The 21,586-nt window shown below is 43.3% G+C and overlaps 1 protein-coding gene across 2 annotated transcripts in view; it reads left to right on the top strand.

The window, feature by feature from the left end:
• The window catches only part of MMEL1 (membrane metalloendopeptidase like 1), a 62,120-nt gene that overhangs the window by 32,733 nt on the left and 7,801 nt on the right, over positions 1–21,586 (top strand). For both annotated transcript variants that reach the window (XM_034753166.1, XM_034753165.1), the window contains exons 9-20: positions 1,290–1,424; positions 3,119–3,208; positions 7,080–7,216; positions 7,807–7,900; positions 9,278–9,406; positions 10,395–10,493; positions 11,719–11,802; positions 12,133–12,236; positions 15,206–15,264; positions 17,829–17,948; positions 19,077–19,210; positions 20,639–20,704. In XM_034753166.1, coding sequence (XP_034609057.1) covers positions 1,290–1,424; positions 3,119–3,208; positions 7,080–7,216; positions 7,807–7,900; positions 9,278–9,406; positions 10,395–10,493; positions 11,719–11,802; positions 12,133–12,236; positions 15,206–15,264; positions 17,829–17,948; positions 19,077–19,210; positions 20,639–20,704 — 1,251 coding nt within the window. The remainder of the gene's footprint in view (positions 1–1,289; positions 1,425–3,118; positions 3,209–7,079; positions 7,217–7,806; positions 7,901–9,277; positions 9,407–10,394; positions 10,494–11,718; positions 11,803–12,132; positions 12,237–15,205; positions 15,265–17,828; positions 17,949–19,076; positions 19,211–20,638; positions 20,705–21,586) is intronic.

The following is a 21,586-nucleotide window of genomic DNA, read 5'->3' on the forward strand; positions in this document are numbered from 1 at the left end:
CTGAAGTGCTCACATGTAATGGGCGAAATATAAAGTACCTTAGGTAGATTCAGGCACCTTTACTCATGCTGAATAATACCTTCCTCCACCAGCAGTCTTGTGTATTTCAGTGGGGCTTGCCCGGAGAATACAGGGCTCAGAATCTGGCTCTTGGAAATTTCTATTTGGTGACCATTACTGAATTTTGCTTCTAGACAGACTATTACACAAGTGCTGAACAAATAGACACATCTGTGACCTTTCAAAGCCTTGCGCGGAATAGAAGATCTATGGCCTGTGGGATAGCTAGACACATGATCCCAACAGACCGAGTGTGAGCAGCACATCCTAAAGGAGGAAATAAATGGTCAGCTCCTCCGTTGCTATCCATCTGCAGAACACCATTGACTTGAGCTGCATCGATTTGCACTAGCTCAATGGAGTGATGCCAGTTACCACCAATTGAGGTTATGGCCCATAATCGCTGATGTGGAAAATAAGAACACCAAGTTGCAGCTGCACTAGTTCGGTCCCTGTGTGAACTAAAGGGGTGGACCATAAACTCTGCTACATCAGAATAAAAAAAGTTACCGTCAATGCTGGCGCCTAGAAGGCCTGTGGGGGCAGAGGGAAAGATGGGTTCTCTCCAGTTCCCAAAAGCCAGCCAATCCCCTATGAAGAGACTTCACAGGGATAGCTGTTGTTCAGTCTTCCCAAAAGGCACTTCTGCCAATAAGGAAATAGGTAAAATCACCTCCCTTCTCTCTGCCTCTGTTTTTCCAGCCACCTTTATCTGTCTTGTCTAATTTACAGCTTTGGGACTCAGGAGCTGTCTCTCACTATGTATTTGAAGTGCGTCAACTACAATGGGCTCCTGTTCTTGGGAGAGGCATCTCCGTGCTACTGTACGATCATAACAATAGAAAAGAGACAAGCTAAGTGGGTGAGAGAAGTTTGCATTGAAAAGACCAGGGCAGAGTCTGCGCTGCAAAGCTTGGCTTGGGAACCAAATTTTGCCAATGTTCAGGGTTGTTAAGATCCAGGGGCTTGGTTCAAGCCCATCTCTAGGAGAAGATCAATGGCTTCTTTTTGCATTTTTATGTAGCCCTATGGTTCATTCTTGGCGCATTTGCGGATTTCCCTAGAACTCCCTCACCTCAACAAGATACACCACAGAAAATCTCTCATACTGATGCTATTATAAACCTGAATTTCTGGACAAGATTGCCTTGATAAGTGGAGAAAAATGTAGATAGTTAACCTTATAAAAATGACACAGACGCACAAGGTTTCCTTTCATATGTGTTTAGGTGCGGGAAGCCTACCTGCAATTTATGATCACCATTGCCAAAATGATCAGAGAAGACAAGAATTTGGCGAAAGACGACAATTTTGTCCAAGAGGAAATGGCAAAGGTTATGAAGCTTGAAACTGAGATTGCAAACGTGAGTACGGGAGATTATGGGAGACTGAACTGAGAAAGTGTGATAGGTTTTCATGATATATGGAACCACAGCTTCTCTTGAACAGGAGTGGTGAGATTTTTGTGCTGCACCTCCATGAGGCATAACATAAAACTCACAGCCCACATGGGGGCAAGGCAAAGGTGGTTGTATAGCTCTTTTGTCAACCCAGGATTATGGGCTAAATTGAAGCAGCGTCCGTGAATTGTTCAATAGCACAATCCAGAATGGTCATAGTGGTGTTGACGATGGCCATGTTTCCTTCTGCCCCTGGCCATGCCCCCATGCTGTGACCTGCAGCAAAGGGCCTTTCAAGGCAACAAACTGTCTTTTATAAAATCTACACCAGGGGGAATTCTCCCCTGGACAGATCTAGGGCTCTTTCGGTGCTTTTAAAGTGCTGCAGCATCTTGAAAGACGTTTATTTTTTTTTTTAAATACCTACCAGTACTGACAAACTTGAACATAGTTTAAGTTCCAACTCTGTCTCTGTTGTTTAACAGGGACCACAGCCTGTCTGGATCTCTGTATTGAACCTAGAGACTTCTAATGGCTGAATAATTTACTGCAAGAACACATTTTTACCTAGGTTGAATGACTTCTTTTCAATATCATGGGATGTAATAACATGTCAAACCATTACTAAACATTTTAGCAGTTCAAAGCCATATTGCCAAAATAATGAAAGAAATTATATATATACACCCATATGCTACAGTTCAGTTAAGCTTTATAATTATTAGTATTTATACATGACAAAAGTACACAAGCAATGAAAGAGTTCAAAAATGTGAAAAATCTGGATTTGTTGAATATTAAAAAAATTATTTACGATTATAAAAAAAAATACATCTTTATTTTTCATGTTCTTTTTTATGTAGGATCTCTGTTTTGCCATGTTGAATAGGACACCAAAAATAGGGGACATAGCACAGATTCGCTATACAGTTAATATCTAGGTTATACACATGTTGGCTAAGATGCTTGCAACTTTTTGTGTAGCTGAAATTTATTTCTTACATTTATCTAAGATCAGTTAGTTATTCCAATCTGCTATGTCAGCAAACAAATGACTAGAAAAGTAGAGACTAATAAATGCATTTTAGGTATAAGGCAGATAGAAGTGGACATAAAGTTCATCTGTGGCGTAGACTGGTTGTATTTCCCAGAAATCCCAACCACAGTTAGATCAAATACAGTAATCTGCCCAAAAAACAGCACTGCATGGACTGTAAATTTTCCCATATTTATAAATATCCTGACTTTACCTGTATATTTGCTTTTTTTAAAAACTGAGAGCAGAAGAGAACCCACAGACTTCAGTTTTCCAATGCTGGGATTTTTGCATTGCAAGTTTCATCTTGCTGCTGCAGTTTTCCATTCAGGTTCTGAAGAGAATGGAGGGAATTTCTTGGCCATCATATTACTGAACTAGCATAGTGGTCTTGAACTCACTCCCTGGGATGTTAACTGATATCCTGAAATGCAGAAAACCCAGTTTTCTAAAACACTGAATATATTTTAAGGAGCAATTAAGAGAGAGAGAGAATGAGTGAGTGAGTGAGTGAGTGTGTGTGTGTGTGCGCGCACAAGAGAGCATACCCCGGCATTTGTGTGATTCCAGCTGTTGAAATTCTTGTCAGTCAATTCTGAAGATAATATGTGAATGTCCACAGGCTACTGCTCCTGCAGAAGAAAGGCATGACGTGACCTTATTGTACAACAAAATGACCCTAAGAGAGCTCCAGGAAAAGTTTGCATTGAATGTAAGTGTTTTGATAAGAATTCTATGGCTTCCAGCTCCTCCCAATGTCTAGTCCAGGGGTCGGCAGCCTTTCAGAAGCCCCCTGGACCGGTGGCCAGGACCCAGGCAGTGTGAGTGCCACTGAAAATCAGCTCGCGTGCCACCTTTGGCACATATGCCATAGGTTGCCTACCCTGGTCTAGTCAATGGAAAACAGCTTTGCAGACTCTTTATACCTGCAAAACAAAAGGGATTCAAAGTGATGCCTCTTCTTAATGTAAAGCTAAGAGATTTTTAAGGCATTTTCCTTTTAAACAAAGCCACAATTGAAGCATTTGCCAGGCCTTAAATCTCTGAATCATGCAGGATCATAAATATGTGAACTCCAGTCCAAAAAGGGTGGTTTAAAGTCCTTTAGTTCTAGGCACAGAAGAAACAGGTGTAAAACATGGTTTGTTCAGAGCTAGCATAATCATTTAGTAAAACTTGTAATGAGTCATGCATCTCTTTTAGCATGGAAGTATCTCCGTCAAAATCATTGCAGAAGTCTGCAAATGCCACAAGCAATTGTGGCCACAAGTTGTCCCAAGAATGAGTTTGAGTTTCCTTTCTCCCAGCCATGTTTAAACTTTCAGTGGCACAAAGAGGTCAAATGACTGACTTCTTCACTTTGTGTAGAAGGATGTCTACAGCTCACAAGCCCCCAACCGAACAATAGCTAATCCTATCTGCATTTTGACTTGCAATGCCTTGATACGACAAAAGTAGTGGGAAACCCTTAACTAAATATCCATCCTGCCTTGGGTTTAATATTATTTTAAGTAGGTTTTAGCACAGATATGCAAGCGATATATGTATCTATTGATGAATAGCACAGTAGCAATTCTAGCCAAGTTAGTGGGAAAAATAATGTCTCTACTTTCACCATCACTACTAGATAAATTTGATGGGAATCCAAAACAGTATCAGATTTCAGGTTGGAATTTTCCCAAAGGGCAGGATCTCCTCTGATCTGTGCTATATATTTTTTACAGACAGAGGGCAGGATGGAACTCAAGTGACAGACTTTACCACTGTGTAAAAAAACCTTCAACCCCCATTTTAATTGGGAACCAAGTGGGAAAATATAACCGAGAGGGGGACATGTCATGCTGTTTTGCTGCAGTAGCAAAACAGAAAATAAATGAAGTCTAGCTGGTTCCCAGCTGTTGTGCAGGCCAAAGAGGTCTGAAAGAGTAAATAAAGTAGGATATCCATGTATATTCGGTGTTATATGTATTTACAGTTTGTTTGTTTTCTTCATGGCATTCAATAGAATATCATAATCACAGGCTTTATGGGCTCCCTCTGGTGGCAAATTCAATATCTGTCAACAAAAATTCCAACCAAAGACTTTGTCTAGCCAAAGGTAGGAAAGGTTTGTGTGTAACATGCTTCAAAATGCAGACTCTGTCCTTCAAAATAACAGGTATTTTTATTAGCTCCGTTATTACAAACATACAGCTCACACTTGTAACACAGAGCAGATACTCAGGGGGTCTGTGCAAAAAAAAAAAGAGGGGGGGCTCCAAAAACAACCTGTCCACCGTCATACAACAGCAACCTCGGCCGGTAAGGGCAGGGAGTGGCTGAAAATTACTGCCTCTGGGGAGTGCAGGGGAGAGTTATCCAAAAAGTTCACCCGCTTTTGTGCACGGTGCAGTTTGTTAGCTGTATGCCTTGCACACCCCTGGCAACATTACATTTCGTCCTGGCATTTTGAGCACCACAGGTAAGTCTTGCTTGATTGCAAAGCTTTTATTTGGGTCCAACATGAACACTCCTTTGCTACTTAGGGACCAAGATGTTTGGTATTATCCGTTCGATTTGCATCACAAACTTATCTTGTAACTACTGAGAAATTCCTATGCCCAAATCAAGCGCATACAATATTAGATGTTCAGACCGGTATCTGATATTGAAATTAAAGTCAGTCAAGTCAGCTACCCATCACTGGCCAGTGGCCTTCAATCTGGCTGATGTCAGTACATATGTCAATGGGTTATTATTATCTGTGTAAACAGTGCAGGATGGTGCCTAATATAACTTGCCCATTTTGGAGCCAGGAATTCCACTTCCCCAGAATGTAAATTGTATCTTTTTTTCTACAGGAGAAAAGGTCCTAGAGCCATAGCTACCACCGTAACTTGCCCTCCCATTGCTGACACCACACAGCTCCCAATCTCTCAGAAGGTGCAGCTGTACATAACAGGAATAGCAGGGCTCTTACTGGGACTTTGTGGCCTTTAGAAACTGTGCCAACACATTCATGTTTTTTTCTACTAACCATGGGGAAAAGCCATTGACAAATGACTCTGGAAGGCTGGCGACCTGTGTCATCTGGCCCTTTTGTCCAATGTTAGAACTCGCCACCTTATGAGCTGTGACCAGCATGGACACTGTCAGTACTTTCCCGCCATCTAGCAGCTGAAAGTGTATTTCAGCCCACCCACCCCATAGGAAACCGAGGTGCCATAGGAAGCTGTGAGCCTCAGGCTTTCATCGTTTTCCAGCAACTCCAGGAGTTCACTTCCTGGGTCATTGAGAAGATTTGCCTTCGCCCACTGGTGTGACACTATGCATTCTGTGTCTCACAAAGCTGCTACTTTAACCGCATTCAAAATACACCAAACCTACTTTTCCCCCCCACTGTTAGTGAGCTTAGCGTGCTGCTTTGGCATCAGAGAACAACTCCCTACTCTCCTTTCAATATTACAATTATACTCACAGTTACCATTCCTCTGTTCAAGTATATGTAGACCGGTCTTTAACATGTCTACGTCTACTAGTCCCCTGGCTTTCTCATTTCCCTGTTTATTTTTGATGACTCTCTCTGTGGGACCTTTGGTGGTGGTCGGTCACTCAAGGCCCTTTGGAGTGACAGGGATGTAGTTTCCCCTCTGGTCCACTATTTTGGGGCTTCCTGCTGAGACAACATCCATCCAGACTTGTAGTGCTCTTCACCCCCACCCTGAAAACAACGGTTGCAGGTATCGCCTTTGTCCTCTTTCTGGAAGTTGGGATGGTCTCACCTCCACAGAGCTCTCTATTGGGTGGATTGGAGTGGCCTGCATCCATCATGATGGGGTGCCACTCAGTACCTCTTTGAGAGCATCAATCTCCATTTTAGACTTGTCTTCAATTCTCCAGCCTCATCCCAGCTGGTTGGTGCCACAAACAGATTTTTTTTTTAAACTGGTACTACTTCCTCATCAGTCTCTGTCTCACCAACAACAGAGGCCTCTTGCATGACATTAAGTTCCGCAGCTTTTCCTCATGCCTGTCTTGCACTTCGTGCTGTTTATCTCTTTCCTAGCCAGTTACAATGTTCAATGGCTCCAACAATGCTTCATCTGTGACTGAATTATCCTGGAGATAGGGCAACATCACAGTCTGAATTTTCCTATGCTGCAGCCCAGGAGACTGAATGCAGGAGCATATTTTGCACCCGGAGTGGGAGGAAAGATCCCAGCTCTAGCAGGGCTTGTTGGCTCCACAGTTAAAGAAGCAAAGGGATCAGATGCATGCTTGTGGCATATTTAAATATCTGTGCCTATAGATACGGCAATAAAATATGACAGGCTCTTGCTTTTGGTTCCACCAATAACTAAGACTTTCTGTCTTCTATACCCAATGCAACTAGGCGCTATTTACAAGTATTGCAACACACGTTACAGAGGACCCTTAGTGTTGATGGACAAGGAAGGAGACAGTTCTATAGGCAGGAATCCTCTCCAGGCTGCTAGCCAGAGTGTCCAGTCCCAGGTAGCCCAGTGAGAGGAGGCAGGATTCCATTGGAATAGGTATAAAGAAAAGCTTGGAATCGGTGTGTCTGCCTCTCTCTGCCCTCACAGGAGTTTAACTGGACTCTCTTCATCCAAGGCATCATGTCTTCAGTAAACGTTCAGATCCACCTGGATGAGGAGGTAGTTGTGTACGGCGTGCCCTACCTGCAGGAGCTCAAAGCGATTATCTCCAACTACTCAGCAAGGTAACGGTCCTGGGAAAGAACTGGGTTAAGGTAGAAGAGATGGGGCACCATCTGGCGCTCAAATGGGGCAAAGTGGGAACAAGGAGGGTTTTCTTCCTGGCTACGCCACAGACTCCCTGGTGAAATTATATCACATTTCTGGGGACGCTGTGCTATAAATTAGGGATAACAACCTTACACGGGTTGTGGAAGGCAACAGTCATTGAAGTGCGGGAGGGTCTCTCAGCCTCTTATTGACTAGTGTCCTAGAAAAGAAACAAGAGGGTGTGCTTTAGCTCACGTTACATTCTAAAAGGAGAAATAGGTGGAAATTAGAAACTTAGTCCCCAAAGAGCAGCGGGGAATGGGGGTGTGTGAAGTGATACTGATGGTCTGGCTCCTCTATGCATGTTGTGCACTCTGGATGCTTCTGCAGCTAATGACCTGTTCTAAATAAAAGCAGCCCCCATGGTCCCCATAGGTGTTGCAAGAAACTTGGCAGCCATTGCTAGCCCTGTCCTCTGCATTCAGACTAAAGCTTGCCCTTTGACTATCTGCAATAGAGTGGCCTATTGCATGACATTAAACTCCACTTTTCTTTCTACCCACAGCACCATCCAGAACTACCTAGTCTGGCGACTGGTGATTGACAGGGTCAGCAGCTTGAGTCGGCGTTTCAAGGATGCCCGGGCCAATTACCGAAAGGTAGCCCCCTCCCCTGCCAAAGAGTCCATTCAGCTGTGACATCATTCTGCATTAGTGGCCTTGAACCCATCAGCATCAGGACATCATGATCCTAGACAAAGGGCAGCCAGTCCATATCTGCACAATGGACTTTAACCAAATCAACATTCTAACCTCTGCTTTGAGTGAAAGGTTGGCTCAATGTGTGAAGTTTAAACTCAGATCCAAACACTGCCAGAGTCTGGAGATGTTAACATCTGGCGTTCAGGGGCAGGCCCATCCCTAGTGTTGTCATCTAAGTCTGTTCTTTTTTGAGTTAAGATTGCTGCTGGATCCCCAGACATGAAAGGTGCAAAGCAACGCTGAATGAACAGTTAAGATGTTTCAGTTTCTTTCAGCCCCACAGGGAAATGGGTTCTGTATCTCCGTGGACCTATATGTGGGGATGGGCCAACATACAAATCCCATCAAATCACTAGGAATAAGACAACCAGATCAAATAAACTAAACACCAACTTTAGTATTAGACTCAAGATGGGAACTGAAATGAGCCTTTTTACCATGAGAAATTCTGGGTCAATCCAAACGCCACAGGCTCAGGGCTTCCAGGTAGACCTTTCTTGGATACATATCCTCCAAACCATTTGACATTAGCCCATCACTAGTAACAACTCTTCCAACAGATGCCTTCACCTCCTATAGATTGTGAAGCCATGGGGTTCTCAACCTTTTTCTTTCTGAGCCCCCCCCACATGTATAAAAACTCCACCATCCACCTGTCCCACAACAACTAGCGTTTCTGCATATGAAAGCCAGGTCTGGGGTTAGGGGGTAGCAAACAGGACGAGTGCGTGGGACCCCATGCTACAAGGGGCCCCATGAAGCTAAGTTGCGTAGGTTTTAGCTTCAGCTCCAGGCTTCAGCCCCACATGGCGGGGCTTTGGCTTTTCTGCCCTGGGCCCCAGCATGTTTAATGCCAACCCTTTTAGCTGAGCCCCTAAAACCTGTTCGTGGTCCTGGACCCCTGGTTGAGAAAGGCTGGTAAAGCCAACGCATGTAGGAACAGGGGTGGGTATCATGCTTAGCTACCAAGGTGAGGGGCACTGCAGAAATGCCTTAGGCAGACAGATAGATGGAGAGACAGATAAGCCATGAAATGATAGCGTGGTGGGACAGAAATTGAACAGTACCCATACCACCTCCTAATAATATCCTGTGCACAGTGGATCAATGGAAGGAAGACCAGCTTCCGAAGAAATAAAGCTAAAGTGTGAAGGGACAGAAGCTGAATGGATGAGGGCCTCTCTCTTTGATTAGCCCTCTTGCCCTTTAACAACTTGGGGTGGGGCTGAGGGGAAGGTACATAGGCAGAATGATCCCCCTGCATTTCTCTTCCAGGCACTTTATGGGACAACACTGGAAGAGGCCCGTTGGCGGGAATGCGTGAGTTACGTCAACAACAACATGGAGAATGCGGTGGGAGCTCTGTATGTCAGGGAGACATTTGCTGGTGAGAGCAAGAGGATGGTATGTAGTTTACCTTTCATGCTCTCATAAGCCCTCAATTCCCGTGGATCCCCTCCTCCCCCACCTCAACTCCCACCCCAAACCTGTGACCTAATATCTGTTAAATATGTACATAGTGCAGAGCTTTAACATAACTCGGGGGGAGACAGACAGGATGGGAGTTTCATTGTTCCAAAGCAGGGCCGGCTCCAGGGTTTTGGCCACCCCAAGCAGTCAAACAAAAAAAAAAAGCCGCGATCGCGATCTGCGGCGGCAATTCAGCGGAAGGTCCTTCGCTCCGAGCAGGAGTGAGGGACCATCCGCCGAATTGCCACCGAACAGCTGGACGTGCCGCCCCTGTCCGAAGTGGCCACCCCAAGCACCTGCTTGGTAAGCTGGTGCCTGGAGCCGGCCCTGTTCCTAAGGCAGAGGATTATGGGCTCGCTCTTCTGAGAGGGATTTCACCTTCTGCAGATAGTCAGCCACTTTCTGACAGAATACCAGCAGGCCCCAGATCCTCTCTTTGTTTTGTTGGGAAATACTGAAGACTGTCACCCAGCAGGCCAGTGGTAAAGCTGAGAACAGACCTCCAGAGTGCCAGTGTTCCCGTCGAGTGCATTATCCACTAGGCCAGACAGCTCAGATGGGTCAAGCTATGTGATTTGTGATCTTCCACATGCTTTGCCTCCCAATGGTATCCCAGCACGGTTAGCTGCTGGGCACGATACCTATCTCTTGCCTGCCTTTCAGCTCCTCCAGTTCATGTCTCCCACAGTTCAGTCAAGTCAGGAGACACACATAACCGAGTCTTGGGAACTGGGCCAATCAGCCAGCAGGTAGCAGACACAGGGAACTCATTTATGATGTATATTTCAATGTGGAGCACCATGTGCTATCACAAAGCATTTGAGGAGATTATTCTTCATTAGGAGCCTGCTCTCTCTCTAGAAGTGGTTGAGAAGAAAGAATAGTATGTCAGTGGTGAATTTCTTACTTGTCTCTATTTTAGGTCCGAGACTTAATAGACAAAATCCGGGAAGTGTTCATTGAGACACTCGATGAATTACAGTGGATGGATGAAACATCGAAAGAGAAAGCTCGTGAGAAGGTCAGAAATAACAAGAGACCACAATATCCTGTGCGGGAATATCAGAAGATCGTGTCAAATTTTGCAAGACTTTTTTTCCCTCCCTTAAAAAAGGAGAGAGAGAGAAATAAAAATCCACTTTCACAGTTATCCATAATTTTCTCCAGGATATTGCCTTTGATCCTTTATTTATTTAGCTTTCAAACATTTTTTATTTCCAAACAAACTATAATAGAATCTAATGTAATGTATCACATAAAAGTAGTAAGCCAAAGAAACTCAAACAAACTACAAGTTACCTAAAAGAGCCAAATTGGTCAAACCAATTAAAAAGAAATATATTAGTAATAAACTTCCAAAAGATTAGGCCACGTTTCCTTAAATTCTTCTTGTGTCTGAAACAAATGAAGAGCATCTTTTTTGATGCTAGCCAGTCCCTCAGGCCAGTGCATTATTCCACAATATGAAGGGATTCAGATGGTTCCCAAATGGAAACTTTTGCCTATTAAAAAATTCTTACTTCTCAGTAATGTTGCCTCTTTTCAAAAAGTATTCGGGTCACTCTATACCGCATTGCAAAAGGCTGTGCTTCTTCAGCAATGGGACGTTGGAGAGTTTTCATTGCAGAGAGCCCCACGTCCGGTGCTCTCTCTGAGGGAGTCAGAGGTAGCAGAAGCTGACAAGTTTAAATCATGCAGCCATATGTTCATATGGCATGAGGAAGCAGAAGGAACCCTGTGTTCATTTCATATTTTGTCGGACTATTGACTTCAGTGGCGTTGCATGAATTGGATCTGGAGTCAATTGCTGTTGAAGTCAATGGGAATCATCCCTAGACGTTGAATCAAGCTTTTAGGGCCCTTCAGGGGAACTTGGATCCAGGCCACAAATGAGGACAGAATGTGTCCCATGGAGATTCAACATTAAAAGGATCATTGAATCCCACTCCAGTTCCCACTGAAGTCACTTTCCTCTGAATTCAGGAAGCCCTATATAAGTGCACCAAATGCTTGTACCCAAGCCCATCACCCCTGAACAACCCTTGCACACATTCTCAATACTTACATCAAATACACTCTTTGTTGGCTCATCATATGAATATTAACTAGGCTGAATTCACCCCGGATGTAACTCCACTCAAGCTAGTGGACCAACACCAGCAATGAATTTGATCCATTGTATGCAGCGATCCAGATGGGTTTTTTTTGACTATTGTGAGACCATTGTGGGCTCTCTTTTCTTGTAGGCAATGGCAATTAAAGAACAAATTGGCTACCCAGACTATATTTTGGAAGATCAGAATGAAAAACTGGATCAGGAATATGCAAATGTAAGTATGCGGCATGAACCTGAACAGGGTTAATACAAAAGTGTAAACATATTGCATTGCTATTTACAATATTAAATACCGGTGTTACTGTCACCCCCGGATGCCCCAATCAGGACCAAGGCCCCATTGTGCTAGATTCTGTGTAACACATGCAAAGACCTAGTCCTTGCCCCCAAACAACTCACTATTTAAGAAAGAGCTGCCCATCTGTTTCTACACGATGCATAACTACAGGACAAATATTTCATAGTAACATCCCATAGGTGGTGGTTAAAGGAAATTCTCCATTAAAAAAAACTTGCTAATATGCCGGGATTTGTATTTCTTCAGTTAAACTTCAGTGAGCACAAGTATTTTGAAAACAGCCTGGAAAACCTGAGGGCTGGAGCCCAGAAGAGCTTGAAAAAACTTCGAGAGAGAGTTGACCAAGATATGTGAGTGTCCAGACTGCATGGCTCTATAAACACCCTAAATCCTGGAATAATGGTTAGGGACCACCCTGGCACTACAGTGGTGGCATTGCCCTTCTCCACTCATATCAGATCATTAAGAATACTTTTGTTTGTGGCTGTCTAAGAATGGGGCATCTGAGGGAATTGAACAAACAGCTCTTTGTCGGCCTCTAGTGGTAATGAACGTAACAGTGGCTACATGGGATCATTCAGACCTTTTGGAATCTCAGTTTAATCCTTCACAGAACCACTTTACACACTATTATATTACCATGGAGCGACTTATCACAAACACTGGGACTGATCTTCCTGACAGGCGAGCAATGAGGATGGGCCAGCGTGTACCTTGGAAAGCGAATAACTGAAAGGAGGTAGAAACCATGGCTTAAAATAGCCTTTCAAACTGCAGTTCCCAACGCGTCTGGGCTTTGTAGCTGTTTGGATCTGGATCCAGAACTGAACTTTTAAGCTCAGGCCCATCTTTAATTAAGATAATTTATTGCTATGGGGGATGAAGCAATTAAATATCAGTATTTTCACCCCGACTATTAGAAATGTGAATTTAATAGTAATTTTTAGGATATCAGTGTCATGGCGACAGGGCTAGCTGCACCTCTAACCCCTTCTCTGGCCTCTCTGAGTCCACCCCCTCAAGTGTCAGGCCTCAGGCCTTTACCACTCTGAGGTGGAGTCTGACGATTCTCCCCTTCTTTGGCTGGGTCCCGAGCTCAAGCCTTCCAGTGTATTGACTGTGCTGCAAGGCCCTGCAACACCACTGGATTCATGTACCTGCAATTCTTCCCTTTGGGAGCTTAGAACCAGCATTGCATACAGGGACGCAAAACAACCTTCTTAAAACAGGCGCATTGTTCATTTGACAACAAGAACAAACCATAACATAAGAGAAAAGGATTTTAAAACAATAAAACACATATAGCTAGAATCTAACCATCCTCTTCTTGGGGACCCCGGTAGGTCTAACTTCCCCCTTGGTCCCCCAGCCTCTGGAGTCTGTCTGGGTTCACCTTAGCTCTCCCTCCCTGTCCTTGAGGGCCTGTCTAGGAATCCAGCCCACAGTCTTTGTTCTGTCAGCTCCCATGCTTGCCCAAAACCAGTCCGGTGAGGGCCACCGTGGGACAGAGCCAGAGCATCCAAGTGAATGGCCCCAGCATTGTTTCTCAGCGTTTGCTGGGAAGGGTCCATCTGGTTTCTCCTCGCCCCTGCTTTGGGTGTGCATTTCCTGACCATCCTGCTATTGAATTAATTCAATATGGGCATAGAGTAAACCCCCCTCACAACAATTAGACACACAGAGAACATACAGCATCCATAAACTATTACTGGCAGCTCCAAATCCATTACACGTGGCAAGACAAGCTGCTGTTGAGTAAAGAGCATCGTCCCGTAACATTAGCCTTCAGCATGAGTGGTTTTGCTGGTTACGGGCAGCAGCAAGAAAGCCAACAACTGATTGGTTGTTTACGTGCTAGTAGGCCTCCATGCAGCAGGAGGATGTTCCCAAGACAAAAGAAAGGCAGAAGCAAACTCCAAAATGCATTTGATTAACACCTCTGTTTATATAACACAAAATGTGCTGTTAAAGGGTTGGTCTGGGATCTTGCTTCTATTGAAGCCAGCGGGAATTTGGCCGTGAACTTCCAAGGAAGCAGGCTCAAGCTGAAAACTATGATTTTTTCATAAACAAAGATATTAAGGACTTTGCATTAGAATAGTGCAGTCAAAAGCCATTCGGTTCAGATTAAGATGTGGAATAAGTGCCCTGATGTCAGTGCCTTGCACTGCAGCCATTTTATTTTCATCTAATATGCAGAATATACCTACTAAAGCCTGTGTAGGTTACAGTATCTATCACTCACAGGTTGGTATTTTGGGAATTGGGATGTATTAAGTAATGGAAAAGTCATTCATTTGATCGAAAGCCCATTGGGAGCTTTTTTTCACTGACTTAATGAGCTTTGGTTCAGGCCTTCTTTGTGTGGTAATTTGGTAGTGTGTGGAGTTATGGCTTTCATTTTTCGTGTATGATTTGTAGACTTCCCAGCAAAGTCCCCTTGCAGGCTTGGAAGATTTTCCCAATAAGCCATAAAACCACTTATCACTTTAGATCGTTAACAGTCCATTGTTTAAAGACCCAAATTGAAGAAGATTTTATAACTAATATCTTATTCAGCATCGTATCAACTACTTATCACAGTCACATGGAATACCTATGTTCACATCCTGGAAGTGTCCCTCTGTAGAGTAAACGAAGGTTTATTACAAGTCTCTTGGCTAGTCACCTGTTCATTTCATGATGCAGTGAGGTCTCTCTGGGAGATGCTATGAAACCATATACTGATGTAGCCATTCATTATAGACTGAGGAGGGACTGGTTGCTATTCCAAAATCATATACTTCAAACAGGAATTACTTATCAAAATGAGTACTCACTATTTATGAAAAATCGGTTTCACAATATAGACGGTAGTACGTCTGGTTCTACATTTGTAATGATTTACTCTGACTGTTCTAATTAAACATTTTCAATAGACAAACTTTGTCCCAGTTCTCAGTGTGGGTAAATCCATTCTGCTGCCCTAAACTTCCCCTCTGCATTTTTATTTAGATGTTGTAGTCTTCATTTCCTGTCTCAAACTGTTAAATTGCAGTATTATGAACTGTTAAATAGCTACCACATTCCACCCCAGAGGTGGCTGCTTAGCAATGCGAGCAAAATGACACCTGGCTTTGATCTGGGATCCTTTAGGCTGAACCGTGTCATATAAACAAAAGAACGTTACCATTTTCCAGTCTGAATGTCCTTGCTGAACCATTCCCAGTTGCTTTCTTCTCCTCCACCCCTCCCATTTCATATGCAACTAGGAGGAGATTAACTCAATAAAGAGAATGCTTATAAAAATGACTATATCTTTACGTACTATTCTTTCTAGATGGATCATTGGTGCTGCAGTGGTCAACGCGTTCTATTCCCCCAACCGAAATCAGATAGGTAGGTTTCAAACCATTTTGACTGAGCAGTGGAATTTAAGAATAATTTGTGTATGTGAAGCACTGCATGTTAGCGGTTCCATGTGGTTGCCCATATGCAGCCCAGATTGAACATTTGTAGCACTCCTGGTGCGAGCTGGATGGGCTGGTCTGCTCCAGCCTTTGTTTTTGTGATGAATATTCAACTCACTTAAACTCGGCAAAGTTGTTTACATTCCTTCGTTGAAATAGCCTTGTGTTTGACAACCTAGCAAGGAACAACCACCAAGTGAGTGCCAACTTCAGGGAGTAGTGAGCACTCACCATGTATTTCAGGCTGTTTAATGTCTCCGCATGCCTGGGAAACTTAAGCGATGCTCCCGGCTTTGCTGTTTGTGCAGATGGCGCTGAAATTATTTTTATGAGAGACACACAAGACTGAAGAAACTTGCCTCAGCTAATGGACGTCAAACTCGTGAGAGCTTCCAGATCTGTAAAAGCTGTGACTAAAACATCCTTCATTGGATTGGGCCCATATGGGATGCTAAGAAGTACCAACCCTCCTACAAATATTCTTGCTTCCCCCCCTCCACACTCTCCCTGGCCAATAAAACCAAGGCTCATTGTATCTAGGGTCCAGAGCAAATGTACCTACTGAGTTCTGGTTTGATTTTTCACAGTGTTAACATTTCTGCTCCTGTCTTAGTGGAAACTGGTTGCCTTTCTTCTCCTAGTATCAGAGGGGTAGCCGTGTTAGGCTAAATCTGTAAAAAGCAACAGAGGGTCCTGTGGCACCTTTAAGACTAACAGAAGTATTGGGAGCATAAGCTTTCGTGGGTAAGAACCTCACTTCTTCAGATGCAAGTCTTGCATCTGAAGAAGTGAGGTTCTTACCCACGAAAGCTTATGCTCCCAATACTTCTGTTAGTCTCAAAGGTGCCACAGGACCCTCTGTTGCTTTCTTCTCCTAGTGACACTGTGTCTGTGTTCACAAAGGTGCCACAGGACCCTCTGTTGCTTTCTTCTCCTAGTGACACTGTGTCTGTGTACACAATGATCCTTCTTTACAAAGGGCTTTGCATCTCCCTACACAAATTTTTGCGATGTGGTTTTTTCACATTTTTCACTTATTCAAAGGCATCTGATTAGAATGACCCATTCTAGAATGACCCATTTGCAGCATTCCTTCCTTCTTGAAGGTCACGTGTCTCCTCTTCAACGCTTGCAAGGAAGAATAAACCCCACTGCCGATATATTAGGCTTTTGTGTGTAGTGTGGAGGAGGCTAGAGCTATTTTTTCCAAGGCTGTCATCCAAAGTACAGTTGATACACAGTAGTAATTCCGATGGCGTATGCTTTAAACATTAAGCCTCAGTGTTATTTGTAGGCCGCATATGGTGGTTAACCTTTCTCTTAACAAAAATAAAGCAATAAAATATCCATTAGCTTCTCCATAAAATGGCTCCGTGATACAAACTGAACATAGTTCATTGGGACAGCAAAGAGGAAAAAATGTACAGGTGAACCAGTATTCCCATGGAATCGTAACCCAGGGTGCTTGGTGTGTCTTTGAGTCAGAGCTGCTGCCTTTAATGACAAATACAACATTTTAACTACCTCTGTGCCAGCCCCATAAAATTTAATACAACGGTGGGTGAAGGAGTCAGGGTGAGGGTCCATTCTGCCTCCTGCATCATTTGAAGGATTTTTCAGTTCTGTTCTGATTAAAACCATTTTTTTTCTAATGAAGTATGGCCATCTATATTAAATAGCCTTTTTTCAAATAACTTCTTTTTTTTTTTTTTTGCAAACACTTGTTGGAATTGTAGACATTTTTTGTATTTCATGAAAAAAATCTGATTTTTTCCAATATTTTCTCTACATTTTATCAAAGATGTTACTGCAATTTTTTGTTTTGTTCACCCAAAACCTGCTTTTGTTAAATTTTCCAAAAAACAACTGCAAAAACCGACCACCACTGCAAACGGAGCCGTTCTGAACATTTCAAAATGAAATCAGTTTTGAAGTGTTTGTGTGAAAATAGGTTTCATTTTGTGACCTGTTCTAGTTTGGACTGTTGACTCTCTCGTGATGACATTAGGAGCAGACAAAGCCAGGTTGATCTTCAGATCTGAGGTTCGGACTGAACTTGTCAGCTTTAGGGGATGGGGGGAATTATCGTTCAGCTTGTAACCTAAACAGTTCTTTGCTTGATTCCCTAAAAGGGAATAGATAAGGAGATTCTACTGTGTAATTCTAAGTCTCTTTTCTAATTATAACTGCCCTTTAATGTACAAGATATATAAGACTAAACAAGCGGAGCTGGAAGGGAAATTATGTTGGGTTCTCAAATGGAAGATTTTATAGTTACAGGTTTACTACGTTTATCATTTAAGAACGACTCCTTGCACAGTCAGAGAGGCAGAGTTCAGTTCACATGATCATCCTCAATGTGTTATAAGATGCATAAAGCAAGTGTCATAAACAGAGGAAACGTTTTCTGCTTGATCTGCTGCCAAAGGCTGACCCATCTACAGAGCACACACAGATGAAATTCTCTGAACCTCTCTCTCTCTCATTTTGCAGTGTTTCCTGCTGGAATCCTACAGCCTCCCTTCTTTAGCAAACAACAGCCACAGGCACTAAACTTTGGAGGGATCGGGATGGTAATTGGACATGAAATTACTCATGGTTTTGATGACAATGGTGAGAAGAGACTAAAAAATTATCCAAGCAAAATATTTCTTTTATTATTGCATCGATCACACAGTAGAAAACTAGATGTGGGTGGTAATAGTCTATCCGCTCTGACTGCTGTGATTGAAACACACTCACGCGCAGTAATAACAATACTACAGATGCATGATTTGGGGTGAATGATCCTGGAACCGATCAGGCAAAATGAGAGTAATGAATTTAAAGAAATGAATTAAATTAATGGCAATATGCCAGAAACCTGTTACTTTTACAGCAGTAAAGTATCAGAAACGCTGTCAGTACTAGCCTGTGTGCTGCCTTTCAAAGTAAAATGAAATCTGTGAAACGCATTCTGGTGGTAGCACCGTGACACACAGAGTCCTGACCCCTGGGGTCTCTATTTTTAAACCCATTTGTTAAAAAATAATTGATTGTTGTCATTATCATTGACAGGGGCCTAAAATGGTTTCGGACCTTAAGACTCAATTCTGATACTTCTTTAAAAAAAAAAAATCAATAATTCTTTACACATAGGCTTTATTGAATGTGGCTTTTACCTCTGTGGGCCCTATATAATTTAAACATAAAACACTTGCTGTAGCTGTCTGGATACAGGTCCACATTGAGCAAGGGGTGTGCTCTGAGCAACAGGATTAGGAACAGAGATACCAGAATCTTGGTCTTGGTTTGCTCCCTCTGTGGATTTGGCAAAGTCACTTTGACCCTCAGGTTCCTCATTTGTCAATTGCAGAGCACTGTCTGTATTTGCACCGGGGTTGCAAGGATTTAGTGGCTAATTAGGAATATTATTTGTATCACAGACATGCATAAGAGCTGTAATCAGGATCACGGCCATATTGTGCTGGGTATTGCGCATTCTCATAGTAAGAGACAGTCTCTAGCCCTAAGAACTGATGCTCAAAATAGAGAAGATACAAGTGGGTGTAACAAACACACAGAAGGGAGGCAGGCAGGAGACAAGGGTACTAGGGAAGGGAAACATGTTTAGAAGTTGCTAAATGTATCTATAGGAACTGTGTGCCAATATTTAAAGCTGGCAATCAGTCAGGGTCTCTGGACACACAGATCATTGCACCCTGAAACAGTCTCTCCTCCATTCTTTGCTTTCATGAACAGGAAGAAATTTTGACAAAGATGGAAATATGTTTGATTGGTGGAGCAATTTCTCAGCCATGCATTTCAAAGACCAGTCGCGCTGCATGGTTTATCAGTATGGAAACTACACATGGGAGCTGGCTGGAGGGCAGAATGTGAGTAAACTCCACAGGATAGGGATTGGGTAGGATGCCTTTATGAATTAATTTAGCAGATGGGAAAGCAACTAGTTTGATAGCAATAGAGTCTCAAGCACTTGATCCAAACTCTACAATCCAGGGTTTGAAGCTAGATCTCTAGAGGTAAAACCACCCTAGTCTTAACTTTATTTCTTATTTTTTTCCAAAGCTACCAGATCTAAACCAGCCCAGAGAATTAGGGAAACAGAGAGAAGACACAAATTCCTTCTTGATAACAAGAAAAGCTTGATTCCTACTTCCCCAGTTGTAGAAGTTAATTAGTTTTGTTTCTTCATTTATAATTTGATCAGGGGGGATTTAAAAAGGATCAGGTAACTTAAAGAGAATAGTAGAACAGAGGAATAGGTAAAATATTTTTTCATCTTCCCAAAAATCTGTTTAGAAGATATCTCTAAATGCATCCAGGTCTAGAGTAGTTTTGGTGATAGAACGTAGAAACAGTGAATGAGCAGAACCCACTAAGAGAGAAAAGTTCCAGGTCCCTCCACACAAAGTCAAATCCTAGCTCTAGACCTTCCCTAACCACACCCCCATCTTACACTGCCTCAGCTGCCTTTGGGCTGACCTTTTTATAACCCTCCATCCCCCACAATGCTTTGCAGCGCAGGCAAACAAACCAAAGTCAAATACACAGTTTTGCTTTAAGAGGAGGGTTTCCCTTTTAAATACAGCAACTGTTAACCCCCCAAACGCATGAAAAGGCAGAAAACTAAAAACAGAGCAAATGAAAAAAAGTTGCTGTTCGGCTGAATCAGCACATTTCCCCTCCCCCTCCCCCTGCCCCGCCCCTTTGAGCCCATGCCAGGTGCGTGGCTTTAAAAGCAGGTGCCTAAGCCCTATTTATACCAAAATGAAAAAAAAAAATCTCAGGGCTGGAGCTTGTAAGTGGAGGATTGCTGTGCTCTGTAAGGGTGAGGGCTGCCCTGGAAATATTGTGGAGATGGTGTTTCCTAACCTGGGCTATTAGGCTAGTCTAGCAGGGCCATGGGTTGTAAAGGAGGCAACAGGACCCTAATGAAGTGGGTTCATAGCTGCTTCTGTTGCAAGACCCTGTCAAGCTCTTGGGGCACAACTTGACATACCCCACCTTCCCCTATACACAAAAGGGTTTGTCCCACCATGAACTGCCCTGGCTGATGGAGAATATACCCCCCCCCAACAGCCCATTTGCTGTTATTTTCCTAAACCACTTCCAATTCTGGTAGACCCTGTACACTCTACCCTGCTGCTTCCGTAACATTCGGTATTATTCCCTTTCAGTCTTTCTCCACCGCAGAGGTGGCCGCACATCAGCGGAGAGCATAGTGTTTCCATTTCAACTTGTGAAATGCTTTTGGAGTGACAGACATTACACACGGTAAACAAACAATTGCTATGTTACAGGTCAGTGGAATAAGCACGCTGGGAGAGAATATTGCAGACAACGGAGGAGTCCGACAGGCTTACAAGGTAGCTTCTTAAAATACTGCGAGTCGGTTTTTGCAGGAAAGCCAGAAACTGGTCAGAGCCAAATGTGCTCATTTTCATGAGGATGTGTTGGGAGTTACGGGCATCACTCCTGGGACTGAGAGGTGAAGTTTAATACCCTATCCAGGCAAAGTGCCCTGTGCCATAGGGAATTCAGTGAATGCCACTGCATAACACTGGTCAAATGACCAACGCCCCGAATAGGCTCTATGCAAGCACGCCCATGTGGATCCAATCACAAGATCAAAAGTGACCACAGCTATCCGCATTATCATTATCTGTAGTACCTAGGCCCAAATCACAGATCGGGGCCCCACTGGGCAAGGGGCTGTGCAAACAGGTCAGGGCAACAAGCAGTGTGGGAATAAATAGACAGCGAAGAGGGTGAAAGAACCTGCCTCTCGCCAAAGCCCATCGGACTGAGATGCTTGCTTAACTTCAATCAGCTTGTCAAATGGTATCTGTCACATGGCAACAGAGCTTTCGTTACTTAGCAACATGATTTGATGATGATGATGATTTTTAAAGCACAGCAACCTTTTTTTTTTCTTCTCCCCCCCCCCCCCAGTTTACTTTTCTTGCACTTTTTCTCCTGAAACTAAAGCCACATGTCAGGTGTGATAGGGGAGACATCAAAGCATTGATAGAAATATTGCATTGCTATCAAAGAAATACGGATCATATCTGTAAACAATCTCTGCCCCCCCGAATTCACAGTAGAATCCGGCCCCTGAGCTGCCTCTGTTACTTCCCTCGCAAGTTTTATAGCCTTTAAGACAGTGACACACAGAAGTTTCCTCCATCTTGTTGCTATTTATTTTGCATGTTCCTCTGGAGCAGATTGAAAATGGCACTTAATATATT

Source organism: Trachemys scripta, chromosome 19 (genome assembly GCF_013100865.1).
Source record: "Trachemys scripta elegans isolate TJP31775 chromosome 19, CAS_Tse_1.0, whole genome shotgun sequence".
In the NCBI taxonomy this organism is placed as follows: Eukaryota; Metazoa; Chordata; order Testudines; family Emydidae; genus Trachemys; species Trachemys scripta.